A 21,965-nucleotide genomic window follows, 5' to 3' on the forward strand; every position below is an offset into this window, starting at 1 on the left:
CAGTCAACTACAACTGAAGCATTGAGAACTGGTTCAAATGTTACCAGTCAATGAGCATTAACATCATTGGAATTTAAGCTATTCTCAGCTCGAATTTCGAAGTCTGATATACAAGGTGAGTGAATGTTGTTTTAAGACAGTGAGCAAGATTCAAGTTGCATCACAATCTGTTGTTAATCAAGTCTGGAACAGGTCAACCAGTGATTGAGTAACGATCCACTCCGTCGTCAATGTATCCAACATGATAGTGTCAGGGTATATCCTACAGGACAATGCAGGTATATCCCCTGTGATAGTGACAGGGTATATCTCCCACGTGATAGGTCAGGGTATATCCTACAGGGACAATGCAGGTATATCCCACGTGATAGTGACAGGGTATATATCCCGCGTGATAGTGTCAGGGTATATCCTAAAGGGACAATGCAGGTATATCCCACGTGATAGTGACAGGGTATATATCCCGCGTGATAGTGTGAGGATATATCCTACAGGACAATGCAGGTATATCCCCTGTGATAGTGACAGGGTATATATCCCACGTGATAGGTCAGGGTATATCCTACAGGGACAATGCAGGTATATCCCACGTGATAGTGACAGGGTATATATCCCGCGTGATAGTGTCAGGGTATATCCTAAAGGGACAATGCAGGTATATCCCACGTGATAGTGACAGGGTATATATCCCGCGTGATAGTGTGAGGATATATCCTACAGGACAATGCAGGTATATCCCCTGTGATAGTGACAGGGTATATATCCCACGTGATAGGTCAGGGTATATCCTACAGGGACAATGCAGGTATATCCCCTGTGATAGTGACAGGGTATATATCCCGCGTGATAGTGTCAGGGTATATCCTAAAGGGACAATGCAGGTATATCCCACGTGATAGTGACAGGGTATATATCCCGCGTGATAGTGTGAGGATATATCCTACAGGACAATGCAGGTATATCCCCTGTGATAGTGACAGGGTATATATCCCACGTGATAGGTCAGGGTATATCCTACAGGGACAATGCAGGTATATCCCACGTGATAGTGACAGGGTATATATTCCACGTGATAGTGTCAGGGTATATCCTACACGGACAATGCAGGTATATCCCCTGTGATAGTGACAGGGTATATATCCCGCATGATAGTGTCAGGGTATATCCTACTGTGAATATGAAGGTATATCCCCTGTGATAGTGACAGGGTATATATCCCGCGTGATAGTGTCAGGGCATATCCTACTGTGAATATGAAGGTATATCCCACGTGATAGTTACAGGGTATATCCTATAGTGACAATGCAGGTATATCCCCTGTGATAGTTACAGGGTATACATCCCTCGTGATAGGTCAGGGTATATCCTACTGTGACAAGGTGTATCCCACATGACCCGTACAGCTCGGATATAGAAGGAAATTAGAAGAAATTAGAATAAAATAAGCAACGAAATATTTGGGCTTGATTTAGTCGTGTTAATTTCTACATAAATATACCCAAAGAGAATAGAGATAGTTTATAATGTTGATGTATGTGTATATTTCATATACCCGAGCACCATAAGAAAATAGACATGTATAAATGTTTAGTATGTTTTGTTCGTGCTACATCAGCATGGTCTTCTGGCCGCGTGATACAGACGCAGAGCATGCCTGCCCACCTCCTCCCAACGAACCGTGGAATCATCACACGTGTTTTGGAAGAGGAAAATCTTCAAGGTCAACAAGCGATCTTGTGAGAAGTTATCAGTCTGATTCTAAGACAATATTATTTTTGAGTCGCCAGACCGATTGGATCTGATAATATCCCAAGGACAAAGCCTTAAGGGTCGGAGAACACGCCTAAGATATATAAGCTTACATTTATATACTCGCCACACCCACTCACATGCATTGTTTAATGGGCAGGTCAGTCGGGTATTTAGGTATATAACGAAACATAGTTAGGTACAATGTACTACACAACTTTTGATAGGGATAATCACATAATGTAATTCTGTTTCAAAAAACACTTGACATATGTGAATCAGTTTTGCTTAGCATGGAGAGAAAAACAACATTCCCATATCCAAAGTGGGGTAGTATGTAATTCTACAGAGGAATTGTTGAAAGTTTGCGATACTAGTATTCTTACATGCTGTTTGTTTGTTTGTTGTTTAACGCCGCACTCAGCAATATTACAGCTAAATGACGGCGGTCTGTAAAATAATCGAGTCTGGACCAGACAATCCAGTGATCGACATCCACGCAATTAGGATCGATGACATGCATCAACCAAGTCAGCGAGCCTGACCACCCGATCCCGTTAGTCGCCTTTTACGACGAGCATAGTCGCCTTTTACGGCAAGCATGATATGCTACATTGTAAAGGTTATAGAGTGTCGGAATGTGAAAACATGTTACACAGTTTGTGGAATAAAGGGGTTCCAAACCGCTTACATTTTCCAAATCGGTATATTTTGTATATTTACCGTTTACATTTTCTAAATGTTGTTTTACGAACACTTCCAGTTCTATTGCTGTTGTATACACACACAATCAGACTGTTCTGAGGGTACCAATAACTCCGTTTAACCTAGTTACGTCGATAGAATATTATTATTCTCACGCAGCAAAACGTCGAGGATCATATACATTGAAGATGTTTGACATTGGGCATTCAGGAAAATAGGCATTATCCAAGCAAACACTGAATTTGGACCCGCAGTCATACCTTTGGCTTGTTATGCCAAATAGGCCCTGTTTACTTGATGGTCTGAGTAAGGCGTATAAAGTGTTTTGTTTTCCTGGCACAAGGCATGGTGCTAGTGTGGATGCCGTTCTGATATGAGGGTGGCCCTGTCGTCGGAGACGCCTCAGTACGCTGCTCAGAGTTGCGTCCCTTAGGAGAGCCCGACCTCTATTACAGCGGCTTTGTGAGTGAATATGGTAAGTTACGTCTATTGTAGCAATATCACGGCGGTTGACACAAGAAATGGGCTTCACACATTGGAACCATTAGGGTATTAGAACCCGGGTCCACGGCGTGACGAGCGAATGCTTTGTTTTAACCACAAGGCTAACATAAAATTTACGCCAAATAGGTCTGTTTATGGAGAACTACTTGAGAGTTCAGTATGTAAAGTATCGGCTCTCCTGGCACAAGACTCGACACTTGTGTGGGTGCCTCGCCTTCTTGTTTAGACGATTACACGAATGAAATTAATAGTTTTTTATAAGAAAGATTGTTTTTTAAAACTTGCAATCTCTGAGAGACGATACCCTGCACCGTTTGAACGTGGGTCAGAGGTACTGCTTTAGGTCGCTCTCTTCAACTACGTACGGTGATGCATCAAGCGTAATAGAGCCTTTACACAGGATGGCAACCTTTGTGCCTCTCGTGTGCGACCATAAAATTTGCCAGGTCGTTGTTGGAGGCTCTAACGGAGGCAGAAAGGCTGCCTAGGTAGTTCCAAGGTGGTACACAGGAGGTTCAGACATCGCCATGGACGCCATGGTCGCCGTTTATTTTTGAACATGTTCAAAACAGTCGCACAAAGGTGAAGGTGAACATGTCGCCGAGGAGGTTGGTTGCTCAAAGGAGGCAGAAGCATTGTCGTTGTTGCAGAATGCACAGTGGTCGCCCAATGGTCGCCAGGTAATAAATGCGTTCTGCTGAAATATTTTCCTGTCGATCTGGGCGATGCTTCTGCCTCCCTTGTGCGACCAACAGCGTGCATTGAACGATGACCGTGGCGACCGCCGTGCCTCCATTCAGCGACCACGGCTGAACAACTCGAGCAGTTACTGCTGAAAAACTGCTGGAGCAGTTACATAGAAACCCATTTCTGGATTTAGGCGACCATTGAGCATCCTGGCCAGTTTGATCGCACAAAGGTGGCACAAAGGTCGCAGGTCCTGTGTAAAGGCGCCTTAAGAGTTTAAATGCTAGTTCAGATCCAAGAGAAGCAATTTGGCACTGACAAACAAGGCATGTCTGAGATAGAGATATTTGAAATAACATAGTTTAATGTTAATTGTAAGTACAACGTGAAGACCTAGTTGGACTAGGTTCCGAGCAAGTTGTTCCTTGTAAGAGGCGACTAAATTGGATCGAGTTGTCAGGCTCGGAAACCAGACCAGATTGTACACAGGCCGCAACAACGTCTTATTACCGGTTCTCCTACATGCGAAACATCGTAAAAGTAAACATAAGAGAAAAATAGAGATTGGTTGAAAGGTGGTCGTCATCATGTATATTTGCATGTTAGTCTGAAGACAAACGTAAACAGCCCATTCGTACGAGTAGGTATAAATCGGAGATTTTACGAAAACTTCACAGACTCGGCATCCGTTGTTAATACGATTCTTTTTCAATTACTTCATTCATAATCCAACAATGATCTTTCCCTCAACGCCATGCGAAATACATATATAATTATGAAAATATTTATTAATACATTTCTAACTGTAAACCCTTTCACTTTGTTGGTCGGGCACAATGATCAAAGAGTGTCAAACTCTACGATACATATGTTTTTCCAAGAAGCCATGTACAATGGTATGTGTACATACGAAATGTACAAATTATTTATTTTGAATCATTCATAACTGTAAATTATTACACTAAACATGTTTGTGTAAGTCGGGCTCTATGACCAACGGGAGGCAAGCTTTGTCATTGGCGCAGGCGGTAAACGTTGACCCAGTTTCTATTTAGAGAGGTATGAGCACTTTTGTACAGCGTGAATCATTGACGTGCCAGGCTACAAGAGTAAACATACAGCACGCGAAGCATCTGGGAGGTAACTCTCATCGAGAAGTATGATTCATGGTAATAGAAAAACTACACACACAACGTTGTGGGTTTCAGTTGTAACAACTGATCTAGTTAAGTATAAAATAATATTACAACAACGTAACTATTACTTTGTAAAGATTAATTATGAAAAAATATTAATAACTTTTACACTGTAGATATACAGCAGATTTTTATGCCATTCCGTCGAGCCATAATTGTTCGTTCAATTCTAGACAATGCAACACGTTGCTAACATATGATGTGCCAACATCAGTTTTTATGCCATTCCATTCAGTTAAAATTTTAAACATTTATCATTTGCTACTATGAATATGTGAACTTAATACCTCTTGTTCCTTAATAACAATAAGAAACGTTTCAGAAGTCATTGTCCTGAAAACATATCACTATTTTTGATTTCATGATAAGTTTGTTTTCTATTTATATATTACGTAATTATTTAAACTCGAATGTGTCAATTGTTAGCATTCTTGATACAGAAGGTACCACATGCAAATTAAAATTTGTTTCTAGGTTACATATGTGCGATTTATGACAGTATAGATCTAGGTACTTGCAATGGGTATGTATGTTACAAAATTCTTCGGGCCCTGATGATCCTTTGGATCAAAGTTATCTGGTATGTCTACAGTAACACGTACATAAATCTCTTTGTACTCTCTGCAGTCAAAGACATCCTGCACCATCATGACAGACATTTGATCATGTTTGTTTTTTAAAAAGAATATTTTTATATAATACAGCGATAGAAACTTAACAGTTTCAGTCCGTTGGTCCTCATGATGATAACATATAGCAACCCCTTAAAAAGGACAAATTTCTACTAGTCCTGAGGATACCTTAACTATTGGGCAGTTTTGTAAGGACTATAGGACGAGTGACAATTTCTAAGGCTGAAAACTCTATGAAACCAGTTGGGCAAATCTAAATTAAAACATAACATTTTATTTCTTCTGATCGTGCATATTTTCCCTGTCGATCCAATCCCAATACAGAAACACTAAAAAGCTTTTGAAGCCTAATCAGCAAGCGAAAGGTGATTGTGAACTATATGCAGATAAATGCTTATCACTAAGATACATGATCAGGTCCTGGTCATATATTCGTCCTAATCATCAAGATTCGGAACTATGCTTATAACCTTGTCACCTAGATACTATGGGTCCTTGTCATTTGTTAGATAAAATGATGAAAACAAAACACAACCAAATACTGAAAACACAAACTTATATAACAACACAAAGATAACTGCCAAAATGGGGGTAAAATAAGACATTTTTATGTATTTCCCAAACATTTTCACAAGTGCCTCAAGAGTCCGAAAATGATTTATAAATGTTTTTGTGTAGACGTATAATTTCAGAGATCCTTCTTCTTTAACACACTCTTGATTCTTCTGAAGAAGTTGGCCACCCTGGACAGCAAGGCCTTCAGGAAGGAGTGGGGTGGCTGGGCAGGTTCCTCATCAGCAAGATCTACTTCAACAAAGTCAATGTCGTCCACGGTGAACTGACCGGCGATGATGAGGGACACAGAAGGGACAGTGCTGTAAGTCTTTACATAGTATGTTTTCTGCATAATTGAGAGTCTTCACTCAGCCAATCAAAACACTTCTTACAAATACAGTCTGTGTCTCCTAGGGTTGGAGTCACTGAGTGCAGAGAGCTCAAATCCAAGATGGCTGCCCTTCATATGGCAACATGAACAGACTGATGACAACTGACTCTGAAGGTATTCTTGAAGGGGGCAGGGATGGCCAGGGACTCTGAAGTGGGCCTCTATAGATAGGAGGAAGTTGAAAGGAAAGATCGTGAGGAAAGAAGAATGTCATGTTGGATCAATCACTTTATTAGATGTGTTTTTTAATGTTAGTGTTGCATAGAAAATAGCCTGGAGGTATACCAAGGTGAAGGTGATATGAAGTGAGAGGTACATGGGAGATTAAGATGCATGGAGTTGAGCATGTGTTAGGAACAAGAGAAAAAGAGAACTTGGCAAAAGACAGGATTTCTGAATGCTTCACTTTTAGGACATTTACTGACTGTTATAGAAGTTTTTGGTCATGAAACAGAAGAAAGTTCTATCAAAATTCGATAAAATCATGAAAATGGCCTAATGACATTTGTCTCTAACAAAATCACTGTTATTTTGAAAAGTATTATATTCTCATTTGAGAAAGAGAGATAATGACAAGGGAATTGTACAATAACAGAAGACAATAACAGAATTTCTTAGAAATACCAAGGATACAACATTGAAATGTCAGTCTAGAAAACTAGTTGGCACACAGTGGGTAGAATTAGCCCTTGAACGAATGCAGCGTCAACATTTGGATTAAGACCAGAAAAAAATTTAGGATTTGTGATATTTTAGTTTGGAAATATATCTTTATGGTTAACCGGATGATACATAATCAATCATTTAATCAATCAGTGAAAACTCATTGTGGAACCAATACAATTGCTACACCTACAGGACAAGGGGCAGGAAAAGTCAGGGGGGACACAGGCAGGGGGAACCAGATCATCCGATCAACTGTGGGAGGGAATGAAAGGATATGACACGAGTACATCAGGCAATGCATGAACAAATACCAAACACTTTTACTTTAATCCTTAAAGGTACTTGTCGATAGATATTTGTAATATTGGCGTGGTGACTGACTCTATGAAAAACACAGCGCCCGTCTGGATGTTGAATTGTGAACCGTTGTTGGTGTTTACTAATTTACCGCTTCTCCGTTGCCAGGTGCATGCTTCCTTTGAGCACATTAGCAAGCCTAGCTTATATGCGTTCATAGGACCTTTAAATAAAGGTAACTATAGGTGTATAGGCCTACCCCGGTATACCCCTGATAAATTTTACCCATCAATTCTTGCGATACATGAGCAAAAAGACCTTTGTGGTTCGTTTAGAAAGTTTCTACACGTGTGATGATATATAAATGTACAAATCTACTGCAGCGGATATCTATTACGTGAATATTTATGTATAAAGTCAATGATTTTTGTTGAACATTAGTACTCGGCAGTTGAGGTATTTGTATCAGTTCAAATGGACCTACAAGAAGCACAATAGGCTAGATTGGGCGGGATCAAGTACCAACTTATCATTATATATATCGTGAAGAAAAGAATTGAAAACTTAATCAGAATTGTACCTTGAACATAACTGCTTGCATTCATTGTGGCAGGATCAAGAAATACAAGAAGGATAGATAGATGAAGCTTTCAGAACAGCAAATTGCAGATGTAACAACAATGGCGTCGATGTTCACATCAAAGTGGCAACGGTCGTCAAGGACAACCCAAGTCTCGTAAAATAACAGTCACGCGATATTTAATACAAATATTAAAAAAACAATATCAAAACTGGTTCCCGAATTCCCTTGCGCTTGCAAACTTCGGGTTTTGTGTGAATGTATCTTTGTGACTTTATGCAATTTTATACAGTTTAATATTTAGAACCGGGGTCTTCTTGTTGGTTTCATGACATGTTTTATATGGATGGTATATTGCTAAAAGTGACGCCAAACTCACATATGAGCTATTTAGTCGTTCAGTCTTTATTATAATTAGGCTACGAATTTTACTTTTTGGTCCTAGGCAAGTCCATGTTGTTTCGTTTATTAATCTAAAAAACTTGATCTTCATGACGTTTCAGTGTGATCAACCTTTCAACCAACTCACTTGTTAGCAATAAGTCTTTTGTTACACAACCTACATCGGGAGCCTTCAAGTGGGATATATTTTACCTGTCGGCGTTACTTGTGGCAGCCATTTTTGTTTACTCTCTCGAAGGGACATCACTCTGTCTACCCAGTGAACAAGATATTCCACAGTCGTTCATTGCAAGTGGTATGAAGTTCGATTCCCGGTCGGTAGTTCTTTTCTTTGACACAACGATTTTTATTCAAACCAACAAAATAATGAATATGACGAGACTTTAGATCCATTTCACCATGACACGCTTGATATCAGAACTGACGATGTAAGAATGTCCACAGAGCATACTAAATGGTTCAGTAAATATGATTTAACTTCTGTAAAAATGTCCCTCTTATATTTCAATGCTTCAAAATATTAGGACTTGAATAGTCTATTTTTTAAAGTCGAAATATACGTCTACATTGTCACAATATCGTTATTATATATAATATTTCACTTGCCATCATTAACTACAAGGATACTTGGAATACTTCTTACATAAGATATTTCTATTCTCATTCCTGATAGATCACAGATCGATCATCTATTGTTTAAAATGAGTGATAAGTTTTGAAATTTTATATCAACCCCATCCATTTACATATTTTTTTTTCTTTAAACATTTATTCAACGTTATTTTCGCGGATGAAAAATCAATTATAAAACATGATATTGATATACATGTAACAAGGACAGCTGACAGCTTCCATCACTTGGAAATATGAGGGGCAGATGATGGCGTCCACGATCCGCTTCACCGGAATATTGCTAAAAGTGGCATAAACGATACTCTCATAAATAGCAAACTATGCCCTGGCTTACACCCAAGAGGTCAATAAAACCGATGTTATTTTTATGTATTATAAAACAGAAATAGTGATGTCATAAAATCAGAAAATAAAACAGCGAAAAGGCGCCATATATTTTCTCCTCACCACTTGTGTGATTAAACGTGACACACATAAAAAAATATGCAAGTGTCTAAAAGAACAAAAGCTAATGGTTGACTAATTGAACACGTCAGACAATTTTAATACCATTATTACAAAGTTTACCAATAGTTTGAAATTTGACATTTCCAGTTGACCTGAAAGGGCCCTAATCCTAACTACTTGTACAAACTGCAGACTGACAGGTAACTAGGATAAGTAGTAGCTGGTAACTCCAAGAATCATAAGACTCAACGCTAACTTACTTGGGGAAATTAGTACAAATCAGAATATAGCTCATAATTAATGTCATTCCAGTCTCATGATTTATAGGTTGGCGCAACTAAACTTTTAAAACTTTCAAAGTAGCCGAGCCCCGTCTCTTCAACCTAGATGTCAGGCGCAAAGAAAGCAGGTAACCAGTTGAAGTTGTAAAGTGGTCCCGGGCTCTTTATGCGCGTCGTCGACTTTTGCTATATGAAGAGACCAGGCCCAGTTACTGAACGTTTTTTTGTGTGTGAATATTATTTTACGAGACTTGGTGTCGTCCTTGACAACCGTTGCCACTTTGAACACCGACGCCATTTTGTCGTGTTTGTGGTTACTTCATATGCACTACGCTGTTTTGAAAGCTTTACAGCCATAGTTACCTATCTTTTCCTAATTTCTTGAACCTGCCAACATGAATGCGAGCAGTTACGTTCGAGGTAAATTCGCCTTAATTATTCCGTTGCTGTGTGATGCTATGAATATTAAACAGTATGGGCGATGTAGATATGACTATTGATTTGATCCCAAACCACTCAGGGACTTTATTGTGCTAACTTGTTCATGTAACTTCACATTTATCAATTTACTCTAGAGGAGGCTGGAACGTTTTTGTGCACAAAAAAAAAGAAGAAACGTTGCGAATACAGATCATATAGATCTACGGTATTATTCTCGCCACCCTATAGTATGATAAAAGCTAGATATATCTCAAGGAAATACTTTAGTAACGCTTAGCCATGGGATCCTGGAATGAAAACATATTCTATTGTGGCTCCTCTTGAAGCACCAAATTCTATATCTAACATAAATCCCAGTCTTCTACAGCAGTTATATCTGTCTGTGCCACGCAACATTACTTATATCAGCTATCACTAGCCTGGCCAGTAATCTACACCTTACGACAGTTGTAACTCTTTTACTTCAACATGTACTTAGTTTCACTTCATGGAACCAGGCACACAACTTGTATTTTAGCAAGTGGAAATTTGTACTGTGTAATGTACCTTGGTACATATTTCTACATAATGACAACTCAGTGAGCCACACTGATCTCTTCAGCAACCCCTACTTGTTGTAAGACGCGATTAACAGGATTTGTAGGTCAGGCTTGCTGACTTGGTTGATGCTTGTCATCGTATCCCAATTGTGTGGATCGATGCTCATGATATCAATCACTGGATTGTCTGGTCCAGACTCAATTATTTACGGACTGCCGTCCTATAACTGGAATATTGCTTAGTGTTGCTTTAAACAACAAACAAACATGTAATCATCATATAGCAATACAGACCAAATAATATATCATCTTTTGAACATTTAGAATACAGCAATGTCTTGTCCACAACAATTTTTTATCCTTCGATTCCCTCCCACAGTTGATCGGATGATCTGGTTCCCTCTGCCTGTGTCCCCACTGACTTTTCCTGCCCCTTGTCCTGTAGGTGTAGCAGGAGCCTGTCATTAATGTTTAGAAATGTCTTCTTAGTTTTTACTGGCTCCCATTTAACATAATCTTCCTGAGGCAAGGCCGTTAACTGACTATTAGGTCCAGTTTCAACAGACTGTTATTGTCAGTTTTAAAATCCCTCAACCTAAAGCCTAGCTGCAATACTTTCCGTAAGCCAACAAAAGGTATATTAAACTAAATTAATACAGTCCCAATTGGAATATTGAGACATAACTTTGGTTCAAGGGATAATTCTTTCAATTGGGACCAGCATGCTAGATTTGATAGTCTCAATGGTATTTCCAAGAACATCCATTATGTCATCTTCATATTATATTATTTACATTATCTATGTCTACTTTCCTCTAATGCATGTATATACTTCAATGTCTTCCGTTCTATTTTCTCTAGTTTCTAACACGTTATGCTCTGTATCTTAATCTCCAAGATCTTTCACTTCATACCAGCTTCCTCTTCTGTCTCTACTACCAAAATCTTTTCTATGCTTCAATAAAATTGAATATCAATAATAATGAACTGATTTCACCTACATATTCTTTCTTGACTTTCTTATCTTTCAACTTCCTCCTATCTATAGAAGCCCACTTCAGAGTCCTTGGCCATCCCTGCCCCCTTGTCTGACCTGCCCGTCCCCCAGACCCTTCGCCCCAGCACTGTCCCTTCTGTGTCCCTCACCATCGCGGGTCAGTTCACCGTGGACGACATTGACTTTGTTGAAGTAGATCTTGCTGATGAGGAACCTGCCCAGCCACCCCACTCCTTCCTGAAGGCCTTGCTGTCCAGGGTGGCCAACTTCTTCAGAAGAATCAAGAGTGTGTTAAAGAAGAAGGATCTCTGAAATTATACGTCTTCACAAAAACATTTATAAATCATTTTCGGACTCTTGAGACACTTGTGAAAATGTTTAGGAAATACATAAAAATGTCTTATTTTACCTCTATTTTGGGATGTTTTTTTTATGTTGTTAAATATGTCATGTGTTTTCAGTATTTTGTTGTTTTGTTTTCATCATTTTATCTAATATATGACAGGAACTTACCATTGTATCTAGGTGATAAGCATAGTTCCTGAATACAGTTCAAAAACACCTGAAGCTTGCTGATAAGGCATCAACAGCCCCGGAAAAACAACTTGTCGACATGCCTTAATGTTTCTGTATATGGGTTCGTCCAACAGGAAACAAAGGCACTATCAGAGGAAATATAATGTTTTGTGAATATATTTTTGATGGATTAGAAAAATAAAAAGATGCAACTATACAATTATTGTATGAAGTTTTTGTGTCATGGCATTGTGGCGAAGTGTTCCTGAAGCTCCAACTATCATGCACACACTAAACCAGGAACATTTGGGTACAGCAGCAATACGCTACATTTTGTGAGGACAAACTACATGTCAAACAGACCCGTGAAGATCCGGGGTAGAATAGGTCTTCAGCAACTCATACTTGCTGTAAAAGGTGACTTTGGTTGTTGTAACTGGCAACTAACAGGATTGGGTGGTCAGGCTCGCTGACTTGGTTGATGCATGTCATCGATCCCATATTGCTCGGATCGATGCTCATGATATTAATCACTGGATTGTCTGGTCCAGACTCGATTATTTACAGACCGCTGTCAAATAGCTGGAATATTGTTGAGTGTGGCATTACACAACAAACAAACAACAATTTCCAAATACATTTCTGCTGTGATATTGCTGATATAATACTAAAAGCAGTGTTAAACCAACTCACTCCAAATACATCTGGGAGGGCAAAGTTGGTCTGGTATGATGGTTATGCATCAGATGACTCTCACGGTGGTGTCGACTAAAAACAAGTCTTCTGTCATTGCCATCTTTATCCTAACATGCTTGGTGTAGAAAAATGAGTTTAAAAAGCCAGTTAAAAGAATTCTTTGTTCAAAAACAACAAGGGCTGGATTATTTTATTTATTTATTTATAGTTTTCAGTATGTGAGGTTAAAAAAAATGCCCGCATCATCTTTAAGTTCGCTGCATGTTTCGTTTTTATTTCCATTTTAAAAAACAAACACAAAAATCATTCATAATTCAAAGTCCAATGGTTGTCAAATACTGTATTCCAGTATTTTACTCATCAAGGAATATATTTATGTAGGGAGGCCCTTTCCCAGGTTGATTGTATACAACTGTTTATATGGTTACACAACTGTTTGTTTGGTTACTTATTAGTTTGAACAACCCCTTCCCCCCCAAAAAAACAACACAAAAACATTGCCCAAGAACCAATTCTTATATTTTTTTTAGCCTTAGCCTCTTATTGGAATTAATCATAGCATGAAATGAGTGCTTGACAATTTCATTTAACCCAGACTTGAACAACAAACAATCAGTAATAATTCTATAATCTTGTTTATTATTAAATCACTATGCTATCACACATATTAATACTCTCAACTGTCACAGACATGCATCTCACCCATTGTCTTTCTCCATACACTCAAAACAACAAATAGAAACCACTATATAGTTGGTGGTTTTTACTATCCTCAATCTGCATCTTTAATCCACTCCACCATATATAGGTATTCCTCAAGAAACAAAAAAGAAGGTGCCTGTTTATACTGAACCCAATTCAGTTCTGTAATAAGCAACCCTAATGTTCACGTGAATATGGAACTGAGAATGTAATGAGCAGATCTGAAACTATTTTCCTGTTTCCTAATATGAGTTGTTGCTGTTGTTTAATGCCACAGTCAGCAATTTTCCGACTAAACGATGGCGGCCTGTAAATAAACAAGCCTGGATCAGACAATCCAGGGATTGATATTATGAGCATTGATCCACAACATGGGGTACAAGGACACGCAATCAACCAAGTCACCAAACCATGTGGTCGCCTCTTACGACCAGCATCGATTCCCAATAAGAAAGTTCAGCCATAACATGTAACCCGATAAAACACGACAAGAGTGAATATATATATAAAAGTGAGACATTTTTTATGAGTCATCCATTGAAAAATGTTCATACTTAAAAATCATGTTTAAACATGTCAAAAGCAACAGTTGTTTGCTACAAATGATCTAACTGTCAGTGAGATTCATAAATGTACTTTCTTACAGATTGATTGAAAATGATGCACCAATGTTAATGGTTCTTTGAAGGAGAAGTTGAAAATGTCCACAAAACATGCAAATCTTTGGTGTTTGAACAGTCAAATCACAGCATTTGAGCTTATGTTGGGAAAAGCCAACATGACCACCCGAGTTGACATTTACCACTTGTGGGGTCACAGTACAGGCAGGAAACGAAGAAACACATCACTGTTTGTACAATATGCAAATTTTGATAAATTAATATTTACCATTATCATCTAGATAGATTCACCCAAAATGTAATAGACCATGTCTGTGCCAAAAGCCTGAGTCTACGAGCATCATTTTCAGAGGACTTGAGTGTTATAATATGGACTATTATTAGCTGACCTTTCATGACCAAACAATTTTACAAGACACAGGCTTTGGACTGGTGGAATAAGTCACAGACTGTACACCCATTGTACATAACACATATTATCATATTCCATGTCAGCATGGGGAACAGGCAGTTCAAAAGTTCAATGTTGGTTACAAATCCTAATTCCTCAATTTTGTGACATATCCCCACCTTCAAAAAGCATAGCTGCAGAGTTCGAAATTAAAGACCCCTTGACTTTCATGCTTTATTTTCAAACACCCTAATCATAAAATTGTGATCGCTACAGATGTTACTTGAACTGTATATCCCACGAAAAGTTCATTTTTTTTCGGTTGGAATTCTTGTAGACCTGTTAACGCCACCCCCCAACCCCAGGAAATAGGCTTTTATCAACTTTTTTTTTTAGAAAGGTCAAGATGGAAATGTTTGTATGAAAGGATGATGATCAAGTAGAACTGGTCACTGGCAGACATTAACGTAATACTAATCCTGACAACCAACTCGCAAACACAATGAGGTGAGACTGATGATCACATGAATAATTCTTACTGGCCTTAACCATGTTAACAGCTGCTTCTAATCACTGGTTTATCCATCTCAAATATTACTTTGTCCCCAATCACTGGTTAATCCACCTCAAATATTACCATTGATTACTTTGTCCCCCAAATGAAGTAAGAACTCTTTGAGGATTCACTGTGTATTTTTTTCGGATGTGCAAACTGTATGAATCCGTGTAGCTGATTCTTACAAACGCTTTCACATCGGCTTTTCGATTCATACCTCAAAAACCGAAAAAAATACACAGTCAATGCTTATAATTAAATTTGACAATGTAAAACATGTTTCATCTACAATAGTTTAACCAAAAACAGTTGTATGTATATGCTGTTTTTTCATGCTATCAACATTGGCAACATATAATAGTTAGGCACATAGTGTGAGTGAGTGAGGGATACATCTTCTGTTTGATGCCTAAATTTCCCAGTTGGTATTATAACGTTTCCCATTTCACATCAATAGTTCCAATAGCACTGGCGTCCATCTGGTTGAATCCTTTGAAAGACGTTCTGTTCTTGTTACAGAGACATGTTGGTTGTGAGAGGCTGAATAATGGATTGGGAGGTCAGACTTGGTGACTTCATTGCTGCATGTCATCGTACTCCAAGGGCGTGGATCATTGCTCACAATATCAATCACTGGCTTGTCTGGTCCAGAATTGATTATTTACAGATCACCATCTTATAGCTGGAATATTGCTAAGTGCATTGCTAAAGAACAAACAAACACAAAAGACACCTCACCATTCAATCAGACACTTGAACATAATTGTTAAAAACAAAATCCAACAACTTTGTCCTCTTTTCCCCGAAATCATTTTTTCTTCTTCCTAAAGTTCCTTTTCTTTGGGTATTTCTTATTGCCGTTAACATTTTCCTGAAATGCCTTGACTAGCTTGTGAGTCAACACTCCTTGCTTTGCCAGGTTGTACAACACTGCAGCATCCCCTTCCGTGACCACACTCGTGTCTTTGGATTTAATAATCCGTTTGAGATCCCCACTGAGGGGCGTGTCCCACTTGTGTGTGTATTCACTGGACAGTTTCGTACTAATGTCAAAGTCACTTCTCTCAGGATCGGTTTCCCGTCTCTCTGATGTCTGGATCTTTCTTTCAATTTCAAAATCGTCCGTGAAGTCCGACGTAACGGTGGACATGCTCTTGCTGACTTTAAGAAGTTGGGTGATGTGGGCCACGCCTTCGTGGATGAGGACGTCCAGTTCCTTCTGCATATCCCTCACAGGCTCCGTGTCAGGGAACATGTCAGGGAAACGGTAGCTGGGAGGGAGAAAATATGTGAGAGTAGAGCTTCAAGTTCATGTTTAAATTTCACCCACTAAAGATGTACATGGTTACATCCTAGGTTCTATGTATTTGACTCCATATACTCCAAAGGCCAAAATGCGAAATAAGAAGAGCAATACATGTTTGTTACATGAACAAATTTTACCTTCACCTAATGGAGCCAGACCACCCAAAGACATGACCCTGACCCTCAAAACCATAACAGCTGCATGAAAGATGTGGTCTTAATAAGATTGGGGGCACGGGTGGCCCAGTCGTCTAAGGCGCCGCGATTCGCTGTGCAGAGTTGCGTCCATTGGGCATGCCAGAAACCTATGATTGTGGGTTCGAATCTCAGTTCGCCCCGATTATGTCTCTAGGTTTGTCAGCACCATACCCGTGCTCGTGGGTTTTACCAAAGCAGTAAACGTCTGAGACCTGCATCACTTCGGGCTTTCCTCCCACATTAAGCTGACATGCAGTGATATAACTGGATTACTGTTAAAACCAGTGTAAAACCCAACTAACACACTCACTCTTAATGAGATTATCTTTCAGGCATTACTACAGTGCTCCAGTTAACCACCTGGCTTGACTTTGACTTGGTGATTGTGGTCTTTTCAGATGGTAACAGATATGACATCCTCATGTCTTCAAATGATTTGAGACAACACCATTACAATTATCATGCAGAGTTTAAAGCATTCTTTTTTCACGCCAAAGGCTTGGGTTCGATTCTCCTCATGGTTACAATGTGTGAAGCCCGTATCTGGTTCATGTTACCTGAGCCACAAGTAGAGGTCAAGGACATCGAACACTCCCTCCAGGTGGATCAGGTCATTGATGGTGGCTGGTTGGGCAAAAGGCCAGTTGATCTGGGTGCGCAGCTTTAACAACGTGAGAGGCTCACTCCGGCTGAACTGACGGGCAAACTGTAACACAATGTTAGCATTGATGGTTGAAACCTGTTGAAATTGTGACCTTACAACCATCTTCCGAGGCAGGCGTGTCCACTAGCCTATATTAAAGTCTAATTCCCACCTTTGACATTTCAAGCCTACTTTCTGTGCTGAAATATGAGTGGACTATCGCATATATCCATAGTCCAATCAGAGTATACTTCACCAAATCACCTTCCGTGTTCCGAAAACATGGTTGCTGTATGGCAACAGCCATATCTACGGTCATATATGGTAAGTCACCTTGTATGATTGCTGGGGCCCTATTTTAACTCATAATCACCATCATGCCCATGAGGGCACACCTACCTTGAGAAACATGGTACAGACACATGGACACACCTGCCTTAAGAAACATGGTACAGACACATGGACACACCTGCCTTGAGAAACATGGTACAGACAAATGGACACACCTGCCTTGAGAAACATGGTACAGACAAATGGACACACCTGCCTTGAGAAACATGGTACAGACACATGGACACACCTGCCTTGAGAAACATGGTACAGACAAATGGACACACCTGCCTTGAGAAACATGGTACAGACACATGGACACACCTACCTTGAGAAACATGGTACAGACAAATGGACACACCTGCCTTGAGAAACATGGTACAGACAAATGGACACACCTACCTTAAGAAACATGGCACAGACAAATGGACACACCTACCTTGAGAAACATGGTACAGACACATGGACACACCTGCCTTGAGAAACATGGTACAGACACATGGACACACCTGCCTTGAGAAACATGGTACAGACACATGGACACACCTACCTTGAGAAACATGGTACAGACACATGGACACACCTACCTTGATAAACATGGTACAGACACATGGACACACCTACTTTGAGAAACATGGTACAGACACATGGACACACCTACCTTGATAAACATGGTACAGACACATGGACACACCTACCTTGAGAAACATGGTACAGACACATGGACACACCTACCTTGAGAAACATGGTACAGACAAACTGGCTCACCTACCTTGAGAAACATGATACAGACACGGTGACACACCTACCTTGAGAAACATGGTACAGACAAACTGACACACCTACCTTGAGAAACATGGTACAGACAAACTGACACACCTACCTTGAGAAACATGGTACAGACAAATGGTTGTTTGGTGGGAATGGGAGAACAGCAGAAGACATATTTGGCTCGGAGTGGAAGGGGCACATGTTCGATCAGGTCGGCCAGAAACTTGAAGTCCTTCACATTACACAGGAAGTACTTGTCCCTGTCCAGCACAGACAGAGAGACGAAGATGTCCTGCAACATGGAAACACAGATGTGAGTGTGGTAAACTGAGCCACAATGCCACCTGGTTGATGGGTGAATGGAAATCTGAACACATATAATGTTGCCCCCTTGTTATATCACTATTGCCACAGTATGACTGCTTCCTTGTATTGTCTAATTACTGATGAGAGGGTTGCCCAAAGTGCAGTTTGAACTGTGCAAAGTTGGGTCACTTGGGCTTGCCAGAAACCTTTCATGTGGGTTCCAGTTCCCGTTCGCCCCAATTATGTTTCTGGGTTTGTCAGCACTATACCTGTGCTCGTAGGTTTCACTGCATCACTTTGAGCTTTCCTTCCACATTAATCTGACACACCATGATACAACTGGAATGCCGTTTAAAGCAGTTTTACACCAAATTCACTCGCTAATTACTAGGGCTGTTATGTTTCACTCGTGTATTCGCCATCATGATTCAGTATTTTGTTCCTTTTGAAACCCGAATCATGAACATCACAATGGCATTACTTAGGAAAGACAGTCACTACAGCGTGATCCCCTATTTGTAATGACAGCTTTGATAGTTCTATAACTTTCCTAAGTGAGGTGAGGTGAGGTGAGGTGAGGTGAGGTGGGGTGAAATGGGGTTTAACGTTGCTTCCAAGATTATTGCACTTACACAGCGACGTGTGTAAGTGGCTGCTTGTACTAGTCCGGACTGATGCCAATTTATAGTGCTAGCCCACTGAGATACCATGCTGCAGTTTAACATGAAATACCCCACTCAGACACAGTACACTGACTCCGATCCAACCAGTCCTTGTTTTAGCCCCTTAATGCCGGGCGCCAGACAGGGTAACAACAAGTACCATCTTTTAACGTCTTTTGGTATGACACGGCTGGGGATCGAACCCCCGACCTTCCGCTCTCCGGGCGGACGCTTTACCACTAGACCACGGAGGCAGTCCACTTTCCTAGGTCTACATGGAAGTAAAACAGATGCAGTGATCACTTTTTGCATTGTACTCACTTAGTGACTACCTAGTGGAAGCATCATCTAATCTGGCCACTGATGCTTTATGTTAAGATATTAGTTGAGAAGAAGGCAGTGCCGTAGCCAGTCGGGGGGAAAAGAAAACAGTTTTATTTGAATAAAGTTGGGGACAAGTGATACTTGTACAAATATTTGCCCCCTCTGTCAAAAAAAGTTAAATACGGCCTTGGTAGGACATGTTTTGTTCCTTTGTTTAACGCTGCACTCAGCAATATTCCAGCTATATGACGGCAGTCTAATAATAGAGTCTGAGCCAATTAATCCAGTGATTGACATCATGAGCATCCATCCACGCAATTGGAATATGATGACATGCATCAACCAAGCCTGACTACCCGATCCCATTAGCCGTCTCTTACGACAAGCATGGGTTACTGAAGACCAATCGTAATCCTGATCTTCACAGGGGACAAGCATGGGTTACTGAAGACCAATCGTAATCCTGATCTTCACAGGGGACAAGCATGTGTTGCTGAAGACCAGTTCTATCAGATGTGTCTTACTCGCAAGTGTACAAAATCACTTTTTTGTTGTTTAACGCCACACGCAGCAATATTCCAGCAATATGACGACAGTCTGTAAATAATCAAATCTGGACCAGACAATCCAGTGATTGACATCATGAGCATCAATCCATGCAATTGGGATACCACCCGGTCCTGTTAGTCGCCTTTTACGACAAGCAGGGGTTGCTGAAGACCTATTCTACCCCGGTTCTTCACGGGGATACGGATACATATTGACTCTACTTACAATCAGGTTGGAGAGTGTGGCTTTAGGCAGGTGGTAGGCAAACAATTCAATCTGTTCTGCTGTCGGGTGTAAACCAGCTTGCTGTAACACAGACACATCACAATCATGTTGCTTTGTCCACAACCTCCCTCAAACAGTTCACCAATGTAAAGTCAATCCGTAACACATACGCACTCCACTACACACATAACTTAACACACACGTAATGCTTCCACCCAAAGAAATCAACCTAAACATAATAGCTCCACACAAAGAAATCAACCTAACCGTAATGGCTCCACCCAAAGAAATCAACCTAAACGTAATGGCTCCACCCAAAGAAATCAACCTAAACGTAACAGCTACACAAAGAAATCAACCTATACATAATAACTCCATACAAAGAAATCAACCTAAACGTAATGGCTCCTCACGAAGAAATCAACCTAAACGTAGCAGCTCCACACAAAGAAATCAACCTACACCTAACAGCTCCACAAAGAAATCAACCTAAACATAAAGGCTCCACACAAAGAAATCAACTTAACTGTAACGGCTCCACACAAAGAAATCAACCTAAACGTAACGGCTCCACACAAAGAAATCAACCTAAACGTAATAGCTCCACACAAAAGAGCCAACCAAAATGAAATGGCTCCACACAAAGAAATCAACCTACAAGTAATGACTCCACAAAACAAATTAACCTACACGAAACAGCACAAGAAATCAACACACAAGAAATCAACCTTAGCACCATGGTAAAGGCTCCACACAACAAATCACCCTACTTGTAACGGCTCCACACAACAAATCAACCTACTTGTAACGGCTCCACACAACAAATCAACCTACTTGTAACGGCTTCACACAACAAATCAACCTACTTGTAACGGCTCCACACAACAAATCAACCTACTTGTAACAGCTCCACACAAAAAATCAACCTACTTGTAACGGCTCCACACAACAAATCAACCTACTTGTAACGGCTTCACACAACAAATCAACCTACTTGTAAGGGCTTCACACAACAAATCAACCTACTTGTAACGGCTCCACACAACAAATCAACCTACTTGTAACAGCTTCACACAACAAATCAACCTACTTGTAATGGCTCCACACAACAAATCAACCTACTTGTAACGGCTTCACACAACAAATACAGCTCCACACAACAAATCAACCTACTTGTAATGGCTTCACACAACAAATCAACCTAAACGTAACGGCTTCACACAACAAATCAACCTACTTGTAATGGCTCCACACAACAAATCAACCTACTTGTAACAGCTCCACACAACAAATCAACCTACTTGTAACAGCTTCACACAACAAATCAACCTACTTGTAACAGCTTCACACAACAAATCAACCTACTTGTAATGGCTTCACACAACAAATCAACCTACTTGTAACGGCTTCACACAACACATCAACCTACTTGTAACAGCTTCACACAACAAATCAACCTACTTGTAACA

At 40.0% G+C, this 21,965-nt stretch overlaps 3 protein-coding genes across 3 annotated transcripts in view; 1 reads left to right on the forward strand and 2 right to left on the reverse strand.

The window, feature by feature from the left end:
• Nucleotides 1-6,161: 6,161 nt before the first annotated feature.
• LOC139453022 (uncharacterized) lies at nt 6,162-7,987 on the reverse strand. Its single transcript, XM_071234648.1, has 4 exons — nt 7,963-7,987; nt 7,276-7,337; nt 6,527-6,580; nt 6,162-6,356 (listed from the first exon to the last, which is right to left on the reverse strand). Exons 1-4 carry the CDS (start codon nt 7,985-7,987, stop codon nt 6,162-6,164), a joined length of 336 nt encoding a protein of 111 aa, XP_071090749.1.
• A 2,133-nt stretch (nt 7,988-10,120) lies between these two features.
• LOC139453023 (uncharacterized) lies at nt 10,121-12,014 on the forward strand. Its single transcript, XM_071234649.1, has 3 exons — nt 10,121-10,145; nt 11,085-11,146; nt 11,754-12,014. The coding sequence occupies exons 1-3, from the start codon at nt 10,121-10,123 to the stop codon at nt 12,012-12,014; spliced, it is 348 nt and encodes a 115-aa protein (XP_071090750.1).
• Nucleotides 12,015-13,533: 1,519 nt separating this feature from the next.
• Nucleotides 13,534-21,965, reverse strand: part of LOC139452661 (ATP-dependent RNA helicase SUV3 homolog, mitochondrial-like) — a 29,013-nt gene continuing 20,581 nt past the window's right edge. The window contains exons 12-15 of the mRNA XM_071234200.1: nt 20,497-20,577; nt 18,543-18,722; nt 17,244-17,392; nt 13,534-16,454 (exon numbers count right to left, since the gene is read on the reverse strand). Coding sequence (XP_071090301.1) covers nt 15,992-16,454; nt 17,244-17,392; nt 18,543-18,722; nt 20,497-20,577 — 873 coding nt within the window. The 3' untranslated portion in view covers nt 13,534-15,991. The remainder of the gene's footprint in view (nt 16,455-17,243; nt 17,393-18,542; nt 18,723-20,496; nt 20,578-21,965) is intronic.

The sequence above is a fragment of the Haliotis cracherodii genome, unplaced genomic scaffold (genome assembly GCF_022045235.1).
Source record: "Haliotis cracherodii isolate W230 unplaced genomic scaffold, xgHalCrac1.p SCAF_9, whole genome shotgun sequence".
NCBI lineage: Eukaryota > Metazoa > Mollusca > Gastropoda > Lepetellida > Haliotidae > Haliotis > Haliotis cracherodii.